The sequence below is a fragment of the Trematomus bernacchii genome, unplaced genomic scaffold, assembly GCF_902827165.1.
Source record: "Trematomus bernacchii unplaced genomic scaffold, fTreBer1.1, whole genome shotgun sequence".
NCBI lineage: Eukaryota > Metazoa > Chordata > Actinopteri > Perciformes > Nototheniidae > Trematomus > Trematomus bernacchii.
Window position 1 is genome coordinate 2,124,437 of NW_022987778.1, and position 14,341 is coordinate 2,138,777.

Below are 14,341 nucleotides of genomic sequence, written 5' to 3' on the forward strand. Positions count from 1 at the left end.
TGGAGCGCTAGCCAATAGAAGCGCAAAGTTTACGCTTTTGTGCTTACGCTATTGTCAATCTTTCAGTTTGTGTGTACAGACAGAGAGCGAAATACCGTTTCCCACAATCCCGAATACAAAAACAACAAATATATAATACAAATATGTATATACCTACACAATAAAAGACACATTTATACATATCCACACATATGACCTTAATAAAAGCACAACAATCAATACATACACAAATAACAGTCACTTCAATATCTTTGAGAATGTACATTAGTGCAAGACTGTCAATGTCATTATGTCACAGATGTAAACTTGTGATTTAAGCCTTTGCAGACCATTTACATGCACGGAAAACCTATATAACACACTACAGTGAAGGGAAAACCCCCCCAAAATCATAATAGGGCCTCTTTAAACTAGCTCCGACTTAATTTTTCTGTGTTTTTCTCCCACAGTACCCGCATGCAGACCCTCCAGGTGGACTCGGTGCAGCGCTGGATGGAGGATCTGCGCCACATGACGGAGGTGGAGTGCATGTGCGTCCTGCAGGCCAAGCCCATCGGGGTGGAGGAGGACGCCCAGCAGGGGGAGCTGATCGTGGCCTCGGGGGTCGGGGGAGGGGACCAGGTGGCGAGAAACAACCTGCAGACGCTGCTGCGCCGGGCGCTGGTGGTCAGCACGGAGCTGGGGAAGATGTTCCAGCGGCTGGAGAAGGGTCGCTGGCAGAGGGTCCACAGTACGGCCGTCAGGGCCAACTGCCACGTGCGCTCGCTGGTGCACGAGTACAGCGCCGCCCGAAACACACCGCCTGAGATGCAGAAGGTGAGTGATGACAGGGAAGAAGTCAAATAGAAAAAAGTGTATTTAATTACACCAATATCACAAAACATGATGCCTCAGATTAACACACATGCATGGCAGTGCTTTAAAGGTGGGGTAGGTAAGTTTGAGAAACCGGCTCGAGATCGCTAGAATTTGAAAATACACAACCGGAGAAAATCTGCCACTTCCTTACAGAGCCCCTCCTCCAACACACACGAACGCGCACATGACCAATGAGGGCACGAGATAAGTTTGTGCACAGATGGAAGGCTGACAGGCAGGTAGGCCATCCACTTATTTTAGCCGGGCCGGCTCAGATGATTGGTCGTGCTTTTTACAGTACTACGGCTTCCACAGATGACATTTTTGTATGGATTTTTTGTCAAAGCACTTAAGATATTCATTGCTATCGGGATGTTAAGAGCATTCCATGGAATATAACAAAAAGTGTATCTCGAGCCGGTTTCTCAAACTTACCTACCCTACCTTTAAGATAATAAATGGACACGATAGAGGGAAACATACAGCAGAAAGACAATAAAAACAACACAAATCAAAACAGTTTTTGGTCCTCAAAAATAATCAATGTTCCAAAATAAGACAAAGTGATGACAGGGAAGAAGTCAAATCAAATCAAAGTTTATTTATCTGGCCCAATATCCCAAAACACGATTGACTCAGTGGGCTTTATAGATTAACAAACATGAATGACAGTGCTAAAAGTTAAATCAAATCACAAGAATATATTAAAAGGACAAGAAAGAGTGAAACATATACAACAGAAAGACAATACTGTAGCGACCCTGCATAGGGTGCTGGGTGTGTCACTCAAGCGTCCCCCGTCTCTCTGCCAATCACGGAGCTGCACAGTAATGCTGGTCGGTGTGCGGGCCTGTGGTTGGGGGAGCAGAGGGGGGAGGGCTGGGGTGTCGTGACGTTGACCCTGTTGTGTGTGTGAGTTAGGGAGTGGAGTAGAGAGTAATGACAAACCTGTAACCTGTAACCTGAGCTGGATTCTATAACCGTAAGCGAACAAAGGAGTTATTAAAGCCAATCACTGGAAGCCTGTTTCCGACTCCCTTTGTCGAACGTTACAATACGAATACCACAAATAAAAACAGTTTTGGGTCCTCAAGGCTTTAAAATAATCAATGTTCCAAAATAGGACAAAGGCGAAGATATGCAGTGAAGTTTTCAGATCAGGCACTGAGACTTCCTGACACAACAATTAAGATTTAATTAGGACTTTTTCATGCTGTTACATTAAAACGTCTAACTTTAGAGTTCGATCCATTCATACTTTGCTTTGGCTTATCATCACACTAAGAATAGAAAATCAATTGGTCACTGCTAAATACATTTTTAAGTCTACACACACTCTCAATCCTAGGAGTGGATATTAGGTTCCTGAACGTTTTTGGATTTATCTAGCTATGTCAATGATCAGAATGTCGAAAGTTTTATTTTAAAGATAATATTTCTGTTTATAACAAATGTTGATACTAATGCATTTTCTCACAGTTGTATATGTTTCTTCTCTTCCTTTTGGGGCAGTATGAGAAATCTCTGCTGGACAAGTGTATGGAGCTGACCAATATCACAGAGAGGTAAGACTTTTAACAATTCTTTGATACAATTGCCGGGAAAAGAAGACGTTTATGTGGAGAAATATCCAAAACGTCCCTCCCCCTCAGGTGCCTTCACACCGATGATGAGTTCTTCCTGAAGTCAATGAGGGAGGCGATCCACGAGATCCTGACCGACGTCAGCGATTCCTTCAGCAACATGATCGACATGGCTTTAGCCAACGAGATCCGGGTATGTGACGTAATCATAAATATTGACCCAATATATGTATTCTGTATCGACATTGAGCCCCTCCACATGTGCTCCATAAAGTGTTCAAATATAATTCCTAAGTACAGATTTCCCATCATTCGGTGGAAATAATGTTGAATAAGAACCATGTGTATAAAAAAAGTAATTCAAGTCCTTTTTAAGTCCTTCAACTGTTACGCATTTCTGTATACTGCACCATGGGAAACAACAGTTCATCTTTATCCTCTTTGCCATCAAAACATTTGTCCTAAGGGCAATTTGAAAGATTCCTGGATGACATAAGAATCCCACAGCAGTGTCTGACAATATGATTTGCAATACTAGGTTTATTAAAGGTCCCCTATTATACTGTTTTTCATCAATATATTATAGGTCTCAGATATATACAAAACATGTCTCTGAAGTGTTTGGCTCCAAACACCAAACAGATCATTGCAGCATCCCATAATCCCCTCTGTTTCAGCCCTGTTTCAAAAGTGCTGATTCTCTGTCTGTTACTTTAGATGAAAATAAGGAGCCCCTCCCCACGCCCCTCTGAGAGATATTTGGTTACAAAGAACACAATGGTGCTCAAGGAGGAGATTCAGGTGATAAGGTGGTGGGGGGGGTTACCTTGGTTGGTGATTGGCTAATGGTTACTCAAGCCAAAAAATCGTTATGACATCATAAAGTGGCCAAAATCTGATCAGCTCATTTTCAGACAGGTTTTTATATAAATGGATCAGGACAAAAAGAGAGAGAATCTTTTTTCCTGAAACGTTTAGAGTCTCTTTACACAGAGGGGACACATGTTGACGTAGAGAAGACATGAACAAGTGGATTTTGCATAATAGGTGACCTTTAATAAAGAAATTGACACACAGTTTGATGTTCCTCCAGCTCCTGATCAAACAGATCGACTCCTCGGACAGCGTGCACACCATCGGCAGCGCCATAAGCAACCTGCTGTCGCTCACACAGGACGGCCCGCAGCTCTGCAGCATCATCGCCAAGGTACTGATTGACAGGTTGAAATGTTTCCGTCTGCGATGAACCACTGACGCATTTCATCGTGCAAAAAAACCCTGTGAGGTCGGAGATCCTGACGTCAGAGACAAGTCAGCGGCATGATGGATTATATTCTTAGATTTGTGATTTTTCACACTAGCCTTCCTCCTTGTCTTTGGCAGAAGCAGCTTCCTTTGATATCACTTCTCCACCCCTGTAGACACACCCCTCTTATGATCAGCTTCACCTTTTGCTAAAGTTCATCATCCAGCAGACCTGCAGCTATCTCTTTGAACAAGCCTCTAAAAAGCTATTTCACTCTGAGATAAGACGAGGCAGACCCGACAGCAAGTCTCAATTGGCCATTAGTTAACCGACTGCTTCCAGGATACTCTTGATAAGGCTATTCCTGATGGGCCACACACACAGGGAATAACACACACACGCACGCACGCACGCACGCACGCACGCACGCACGCACGCACGCACGCACGCACACACACACACACACACACACACACACACACACACACACACACACACACACACACACACACACACACACACACACACACACACACACACACACCTGCTTTGCTGCCAGATATTCAGATCAATACTGCCAGCTCCCATTAGGAGTGAGCATTGGTCACGAATGCAGGTTGCTCAGTCTTTACCCTTTAATCCGCTCCGCCTTTCTTACCTCCCTTTATATCCCTCATTCTCCTTTCTTTTTTTTTGTACTCTTATTTTGTAGATTGGTGCAGCAATGACTCTTAAAACCTGGTTATGAGTTAGCATTTCTACCACTTCCAGTTTCCTCGTCTCAAAGTCAATGATGTTCTTGAATTCGTTTTTAGTTAGAAGCCTGAAATAAGGTCTATGGTTAACATAAGCTTAAGAGATATTGATGTTTGTTCTACGACATAAAATACATCAGTAAATACCCCACTTGTGAATGTCTGAAGCTTCTATCTCTTAAAAAACGATGGTTGCCAACAAACAACTAAATGAGACTATTAAATGTCATCTTCCCGAGTGTTAGCCGCCTTTAGCTTAGCGGTGTTGACATGAAGTCAATCGAACACAAAGTAGTTTGTAGCGTTAAGATGTCATGTTAACTTTTACTTAAAATCTCAAAGTGGTGTTATTATGTGTAGAGGATCATGCTCCATAATCCAATGTAAATATCCCATTGGCTTTCTGTAGCGGGAGCCATTGCAATGCTAACTTCAAGGTTAGCCATAAACAAATTCAACAACGTTCAACAACAAAAATAAAAGCTGTTTTTCTTTACTTCAGTCTTTAGTCGAGGTCCGATTGATTCATAAATAACTGCACATTTTAGGTCTGCAACTGTTATCAGGGTGTGTATTGCACATGTACCTCGCTAAATTGAAAAGCTTAAAAAACAGAGTGAGCCCTCAGAGAGGCGTCGGCAGCACCTGCCAATGACTGCTAATGAATACCCAAAACAAAACATCCTCCACCTGCGTCTGAATTAATGAACTAGCACCAGTCAGTCTGTCACACACTCACAAACACACCCTTTTTTACAGAAGTGTGTATCCTCTGGTTCATATCCAAGCTCTTCACTAATTATTATTTTCCACAGCCTGCTAACTTTACTCACGCATTTGTTTAAAAACCTGCAATGAGGCGTTAAATGTTTGGCTCTTGATATTTCTTGTCATTCTTCTCTTGATAGACAGTGTTTAGAGAGTGATGAGCTGAAGAAGGGAGGTGCACACATGTGTGGAAGTGAAGCATGCAGCATGAGAAATAAAGATGAATCATAGTGTTTGCAATGATGGAAGAACCAGATGAGAACAGTGTAATGGATACCAGACAGTTTGAGGCGGTGGCAGCTTCTGAGTATTGTGTTATAATTAAATCGATATTTAACGGCAGGTCCTAATTGTTGCTAACACTTCAACACATAAGGGTCGTTTGTCAATTCATAAATGGGTTTTGTAGAAGATTTCAAGAGGCCATATTCTGCTTTTTGGGGTTTTCCGTTTCCTGTAGTGTGTTATAGGTTTTTGTGCATGTAAATGTTCTGCAAAGGGTAAAATCCCTGTTCCCACCAAGGTGCTTTTATTGGTTAGTGCTTCAACACACTGTAAGCCAGCCAGCTAACCAATCAGAGCAGACTGGGCTCTGGTTTCAGACAGAGGGTGAAAAGAGGTGCTGCAGCACAGGCAGTATGAGAAAAATAAGACACTAAATACACATATGAACCTGAAAATTAGAATAATATGTCCTCTTTAAAAATGACTCAAACTTGAACTAAATAAGTGTTTACTGAACTAAAGATTTCAATACTTAAAGCTGTATAATTGACTATTGTGGTTACTGTAATCATAGCATTTGAATAATATTACCTTTTATATTTAATGACAAAGAAGCAGTTGCCTTCTATAGCAATGTCAGGCAAAGAGTGATTCATTTGTTTCTGGCTACAGGATTTAGGAGGCGTGTGGCAGTGGGTTAGTGCGATGATCTTCGAATCAGAGGATAGCAAGTTCAAACCCCACTGCAGTCAGCATGTCGTTGTGTCCCTGAGACACTTCACCCCAAACTGCTCCTGTGGGGATTGCCCACAGTATTGAGTATGTAAGTCGCTTTGGATAAAAGCGTCTAACAAGTGTCATGTAATGTTATGTAATGTTATGTTATGTAAATCAAATATTCACTTTCTTGGAGGGAACAAAGTAGGTGCGTGAGATCTGCCGTCTCATTCCTTCGCCTCATTCATAGGAACAAATCCCAAGTATTTTATTCTTCATAATGTATGTGTGGTTTATATTATTGCAGGATCCATAAAGCACTTTTCTGTAGTTCTCAGTTTCTCTAACTCTAATCCCAAATGTTGTGACTGAATGAAATGCATCTGCTTTAACAAGCAGGACAGAACAAGCTGTTCAATTCATGTTCAAACACCGTCCTTTATTTGATGACCCAGTCATAATGACAAAGTAGACAAAATATTAAAAAAGCTTTTAAAGTGTGCTCCTAATTCACCAGAACATCTTTTTATATCACAGAGATAAATCATTATACAAACAATGATTCACATTTTCAGGTAGATTTTCATTTTCACCTGATCAATATGTTGAGGAAGCAACAAAGCGTGAGAGCATACTAAAAAGGAAAAATGTAAATGATTAGACGGTGTTTAATACCGAGCTGTGTGCCATCCCATAAATCTAACAGCAGCTGGGATATTACAGAGCGACCGTGTCACGGTGTGGAGGGGAGTTTGCTGTCTCAGAGTTTACACACCGTCATGACAGATACTGATTTAAAAGTGTGTGTGTGTCCTTGCTCTGAAAGTTGTATACGCAGGTTGTGAGAGCATGATGTGGCGATAACTCAGGCCGGGTGAGCAGCAGCAGTGTGTCGTCAAAACTACGTAGATAGAGAGCAGCGATGCATCATTTTGTGATTTCTTTTTCGGAAATGCAACATGGACTATGGCATGATTGGTGGAATATCTAAATTAGGTATTTTGGTGCTGCAAACAAGTCCTGGTCTTGAAATGTTATTATACAGACTTAATAATCCTCTTAAAAATCACACAATATATGATACAATGATATATTGATGACTAATGTTTTAAAGATGACATATTATGCTTAGTTTCAGGTTCATATTTGTATTTTTCGCATCAACTGAGACATGTCTCCATGCTTTAATATTCAAAAAGCTCTTTATTTTTCTCATGCTGCAGCAGCTCTTTTCACCCTCTCTTCATTTAAATTAGACTGCACAAGCCAAGTGTTATTCTTATTCTAACAAGCATTATGATTTTGCTTTGTCCACCAACCTTTTCTCAAACACAACGAGGTCCTTGAAAAACTAAAAGGTTTTACTGACTACTTTTTTTGTTTAAAAATGAAGAAGTAAACTGTCTTCTACCTCAAGAAACTGCGGACGCTTTGTGAGATCAGTTCAGTTCAGATTATTATGAGATGGAAAGAAATGACACGCTGTCTCGGCCTTCACATGCAAACAAACGGATGGAGATGATGATGATGATGTTAGTGCAGCAAGTACCGAAATGCACGGGTGTGAGGATAAATGTGTTTTTTGGCTTCATTGAAGGAATGAGAATGAAGTCAGTGGAAACTAGAAGTTGTTTAAGTGGGAAGAGCTCAGCGATCTGTGAAGAGGAACCGCAGCAGAAAGTCTGTAAAGATGAAACAAACAGAGAGGCAGTTTTAATACAAACTGATGAATAAAACTGTCTGGTAATCAGACTGGAGGTAAAATATATCCTCTGATCGATTTCGGTTTAAGTGTGGATAAAGTAAGGCAGCTTAATGCTAAAAAAGTAGTCTTGAAGCAAAAGTATTCTACAATCCGTCTAAGTTACTACTGCGTTATTTCACATGCAAACAACCCTTATCATGCACAAGTACAAGTATTGCTTAAATTCCATAAAACATGCTACTGTAACTACATAATGCACTTACCACAAAAAACACCATTATGAAAGATACATTACCATCATCACCAAAACATTTCCATAGGCTTAATTTAATAATGTGATTGCAATGTGATTTTTATATTTCATAGTTTCATATTCCTCCTAATGGAAATGTTTCGGGCCATTGTTGCGTATTTGCACTTGTTGGCCACCATACCTCATTATCAAATGAATATTTAAATGCAGTTTGATGGTTGTGACTTGATCTCTTGTTAGGCAGCTTTGGAAATCTTTGATACCTGGGAGTAGCACACTTTAAAACTAATATAAACGTTGTATTCAAAGACACCAAACGTGGCGCTGTCACCAAATAACTAAAGCAAAATCTATTCATAGATTCTCCACAGACTCACTCTGAACAGTATTTACCTAAATCTAAATCAACACCTGCGTCACAGAATAACAACAGGATCAACAACCTCTCTGGAGTTTCAAAAGGTTTAATGAAAGCAGTCGCTGTTCGCAGTTCTTCCAGGTAAAGCAGGACAGTAATGTGTAGGCGGCTCACAGCAGGATGATTAGTCTCTGAGCGCCCCGACACCATGGCCCGCAGCATATGAGACATGCCAGCCCTGTATAATGGCCTTATTAGGATAATGGAGGTAGTTACAGGCTTCGTCTTCCTCCAGGTAATTCTATCTATCTGCACGCTCAATACAATGCAATACCTGCAAGTGTTTTTCCGTCCGAGGGGTGCTTCAGCGTAGACATGGAGCTAAAGCAAGAGCTATTTCTGTTTGTTTACGCCATAATCCAGGAGAAAATGCTCAGCTATTATAGCCATCTTTTTTCAGCTTTTCCATTCATGAAATATGTATATCTTGGCGGTTTTTACCTGACATGATAAATTGTGCGAGGCATTTCATAGATTCTGTGTTTGGCAACCTCGCTGAGTAAAGCCGGCCAAATCCATCGGTCATGTCGGGTCCCCTGGACTCTTTAAACCGGCTGCTGATGTTGGCTTACATCTGAGGACCTGCTGCCCAGCAAGGAGCAATTTGATCCATCATTTCCAACAATCATGCGTGCTTCAAGACGAGAGCTGATTGTGACGTACAGTGCATCATTTGATGTTATGAGGCCTAATGGAAGGCCTGTGAAAGTTATAAAAGAGCTGCGCTACAATTTTAAGTATCAGTGTTGGGATGTAATAAAGTATATTTACTCAAAAATGTTGCTTAAATATAATTTTGAGATTCTTGAGTATTTCTTTATTTAAGTATTTTCATTTTATGTTACCTTAAAGTGGACCTATCATGCTATATTTGAATAATATATTGTAGGGCCATACCTATATAAAACATGTCTGTGAAGTTTTTTTTTCAAAATACCAAACAGATCATGCATTTTAGCCATGCCTCATTTTGCTCAATTAGCTCTTTTCCAGCCCTGTTTTTGCAAGGGCTGATTCTGTGAGAAGTCTTCTTCGCTGCTTTTGTGGCAGACTACAGCGCCACTTACAGGCCTGGCATATGTACTACAGCGTCTCCAGCGCTTTCGAGCTGCAATGGCCGTGGCCCAACCCCCCATTCCCCTGATAGGTGGAGAGTTGCCCATATAGGCGGAGCTCCCCGTTTCTGACGTCAGAACAATTTCAAATCTGGATCAGTTTTTATCAGATCCATTGCAGCCCCATTTTTAGAGATTTGGGTATGGAGGAAAAGAGAGAGGGTTGTGTTTTCTGACACTTGGTGAGTTCCCTGACACACCGGGGACACATATTCATGTATAAAAGACGTACAAAAGTGCATTTTGCATGATAGGTCCCCTTTAAACTTTTACTGCATCACATTTTGGAAGACAATATTACACTTTTTACTCCTCTGCATTTATCTCTCAGCTTTAGTTACTTTTATTAGCAATAACAAATTTAGGTCAACTAAACAAGTAGATATTAGTATTCTTATAGGTTAAGATATCCAGCAGCAGTATACAAAATAGTTACAATTGGCTCCAAATGTACCTGTGGTGATGAACACATGAATGCATCAATAATCATAATCCAATAATTTGTTATATTTGATATTTACGCTTAATTAGTTTTACTTTTGCTAATTTTAATATTTTGAGACTCTCAATCATTCTGTTCACATTTTTCAAAGACACCTGCTGTGCTGAAGACTTTGTTATTGTTGTGGGACCTGAGCGTATCGTATCTAGCGTCAGTGCAGTTTTATGAAGCACTGTGGACCTATTCTAATGCTGAAACATGTATTTAATAACTCTTTCTTCCCCCACAGGAAGGAGCCGTGGTGTCCCTGTTTAAGATCTGCAGGCAGGACCGCTTCAGAGATCTGTACGCTCACGCTCTGAGGACGGTGGCCTCCATCTGCTGCGTGGAGGAGGGCATCAACCAGCTGGACAAGGTAACACCTCTCATGCATACACAACACACATTAAAGATGACATAAGAAAGAATGAAACGATATAATAGAGAAGAATGAATGTCAAGATTGATTTACATAATGCAAATAACTTATTGTGTGCATAGAAAATCAATTAAAATGGAGAGAAACATGGCAACAAATATGGAAGCCCTGACGGTCAAGTGAGACAAAACAATTATAATCTTGTGATCTTGTGATGTTTTCAGTGAAACAGGAGGGGTAATAAGGTTTTGCAAATACAATTTACTTTCTCTAAACCCACGATACATATATTGTTTGCTAGCACGATATGTATCATTTCACACTTTTTGTTATTTTAGCTAGAAATGTAATTGAATCCTATATTTATGTAATATATATGGTAAAAGTACATGCAGGGCCGGTTTTTGACATAGGCGACATAGGTGGTCGCCTAGGGCGCCAGATCTGGGGGGGGGGGCGCTGCGCTGGTAGCTCTTGGAGGGAAAAAAACATGTTTGACCGTTGGTGCTCATCCTAATTTTCAGCCTTGATGTAACAACATTCATAATTAAGTACATTTAACACCCTTTTCATTTGCCCTGTACGATGGGCGCAGTAAGTGATGAAACTGGGGGATGTTGGCTTATCAGGCGCCCGCAGCTCACAGCCAAAGTGCGAGTGAGCGTGGGAGCGAGCGAGGGAGAGAGGGAGAGAGAGGGAGGGCGCACCGGTACCGGCGCTGTTGTTATTAGCATCTGGTGCTAGCTGCGCTAACGGATATAAGAAGAAGATGTTTCTACAACAAGGGTCTACAACCAGCTAAAATCTCGCCGAGGGCAGCAAATTGTCTAGAACCGGCCCTGGGTACATGGAGGAATTAAAACACACCTGGAAGAAACCAAGAACTCACTTTAGTACTTGGGGTGGCATTGCACTTCAGCCTCTTGAGGCCAAAATAGGTATTACAACAACAAACACAAAAAGAAAGTAAAGGAAACTTGTAATAAGGATACTGGCAACACACACTTTTTCTCCTCATTGGCCTCAAAGGGTTGCCGTACACACCGATCCAGATTTTCATTTGCTGGAAAATACTCTCATGCTTCATTGACAGTAATCTGAGGTAATGACAGTACTTCCAGTAAAGTACTTTGCCTCCCTGCAGTCCAGACGTTCACGTTCACACCGATCAGCTGAAGAACAGTCTCACTACTGTTGCACTCATTCAGATTTTCAGCCGTGCTCTCACGTCTCATGCAAAGACTGCGAGGCTAGTTTATTTTCACAGGTGATCATGTGCCAACAATAGCAGCAGCAGCAGCAGCAGAGACGAGAAACACAGTGAGCGAGGAATCAAAGATCACACACTTAAACAAAGGGGTTCTTTACTGGGAAGTTCAATAAAGTCTTTCAGGTATTGGGTTGGCCTTTTAAAGATAATCCAAACTAGTTCTGCATTGGTTTCAATGTACAATAGCTTTTTTTATGATTACCTATCAATGATAACCCTAACCCTAACCCTATGAACACATTATCATAATCCAGTAATTTAATAATAAGGCATAACACATTATTTTATTAAAGTATGATTTCAAATGCAGGACTTTTACTTGACAATCCGGTATTGGTACTTCTATTTAAGTTAAAGTTCTGAGTACTTCTTCTATCACTGGATTTGACTCACTGCTACCATTAGACTCAATCAGAAGAAGCCGTTTATACAGACAGGGCGTGCCAGTCCTCTGTTTATCCCTCACAATAAATAATTGATGTGGCTGTGTATTGTGTAGGAGGCATCAGTGCAGCCTCTGTGTTGGTAGTTATATTCCTGTAATGTTACTTTTTCTTGGGGGAAACTTTGGTCTGCAGCAGTCGGGTTCTCCGGTTTTCTATTAACGTGATTACATTTTCATGAATGAGTTTAGCGGGTTCACTTACCTCAGGGCAGGGGAGCGCCATTTAACGATCGCTGTATAATTTTAGGATCGGAGACAGTGAGAAAATAGGCATCATGCTGTTTACCGCTGGCTTCTCTTTCTGATGACAGAATGATACAGTACACTCACTGAGAGATGAGTCATGATTTACTGTGTGTCTGTGTTCAGAGATGAGATCATTATAGGAGACCTCCTGACTGCTGAGCTCACAGGTCAAACTCCTCACTGTGTGTGTGTGTGTGTGTGTGTGTGTGTGTGTGTGTGTGTGTGTGTGTGTGTGTGTGTGTGTGTGTGTGTGTGTGTGTGTGTGTGTGTGTGTGTGTGTGTGTGTGTGTGTGTGTGTGTGTGTGTGTGTGTGTGTGTGTGTATAAAGTAAAGAAGGCAGGGAGACAGAAAGATAATGACACATCCTTCTTTGTTTGTCCTCGTTTGTTCTCTTTTGAGAATTAATCCAAAATAAACAACAGACGCACCTGTGTCAAGCGAGCGTTCACAGAAAGACAAATATAACCTGAATCGGGCTAGTAATGATGCCACAGCGGTGTCTCTGCTCGGCAGCTGGGACAGTAGGAACCATCAGAGTGTGAACACTTGTTTCTTAACGGGAACCAAAGTCCGCCTCAGATTAGCATCCTGGTCCCGGGGGGAGGGGGGGGAGGGCTGTCAGGCGAGTCTACGCCACCGAGCGCTCAGGCTTGAGAAACACACCTGTCATTGTTGAAGGGTGATCGGTATCATCTGTACTGCTCATTGGTGGATAAACTGTATATTAGCTCAGTTTTATCCCCAACTGGAACATCATAGCATGGTGTTGAAGAGTCTTGATGAGGAATGCAGCTGCTAAAGAAGTATTAAGACAGAAAGGTTCAACAGGAAGTGTGGAGGACGGATTACTGGGATGTGGTGTGTTTTAAGTAAACCTCTATATTGTGCTACACTGCAAAAGATGACCTTTAGCTTACAGTTTTCAAATATTGATTATAACTTAAAGGGGACCTATCATGCAAAATGCACTTTTTCATGTCTCTTCTACATCAACATGTGCCCCCTCTGTGTAAAGAGACTCTGAAAGTTTCAGGAAAAAAGATTCGCTCACTTTTTGTCCTGATCCATTTATATAAAAACCTGTCTGAAAATGAGCTGATCAGATTTTGGCCACTTTATGATGTCATAACAATTTTTTGGCTTGTGTAACCATTAGCCAATCACCAACCAAGGTGACTACTGCCAACCATATCACCTGAATCTCCTCCTAGAGCACCATTGTGTTCTTTTTAACCAAATGTCTCTCAGAGGGGCGTGGGGAGGGGCTCCTTATTTTCATCTAAAGTAACAGACAGAAAATCAGCACTTTTGAAACAGGGCTGAAACAGAGGGGATTATGGGATGCTACAATGATCTGTTTGGTGTTTGGAGCCAAACACTTCAGAGACATGTTTTGTATATATCTGAGACCTATAATATATTGATGAAAAACAGTATAATAGGGGACCTTTAAATAATATAAAATAATTAAATGAAGCACACACTAGAGATGTCATACAGACAGAGGAAGAAGGGAATATACGGAATCACTCATGTAGTTTGCCTAAGAAACAAAACTTGGGGCCGCTGATTGGCTTCATGGTAAGAACAGGGAGCACAGAGGCAGTATCTGCTGCCCAGTACGCGAGTTCGACTTCGACTTGCTGAACCAGCATGTCGAACCCTCTGTTCCCCCCCCTTCAACACTGCATCTATCAGTAAAGACACTGTCTGGCCTTAAAATATCTAACCAAAAGAACAGTACATCTTGCCCGTACGTGCTATTATATCTAACTTCTCATTTAAATCAAAACAAAAACTGCACTCTGCACAAGCATAATATCTGAACCCTGGCTTAAGGTCATGGAGCTTGCCAAAATTTATGTTTTATGTCTTGC

General features: G+C 41.2%; 1 protein-coding gene across 1 annotated transcript in view; it reads left to right on the top strand.

The window, feature by feature from the left end:
- The window catches only part of LOC117497214 (protein inscuteable homolog), a 47,646-nt gene that overhangs the window by 21,755 nt on the left and 11,550 nt on the right, over positions 1–14,341 (top strand). Inside the window, 5 exon segments of the mRNA XM_034149088.1 lie at positions 450–816; positions 2,371–2,423; positions 2,511–2,634; positions 3,535–3,648; positions 10,375–10,500. Coding sequence (XP_034004979.1) covers positions 450–816; positions 2,371–2,423; positions 2,511–2,634; positions 3,535–3,648; positions 10,375–10,500 — 784 coding nt within the window.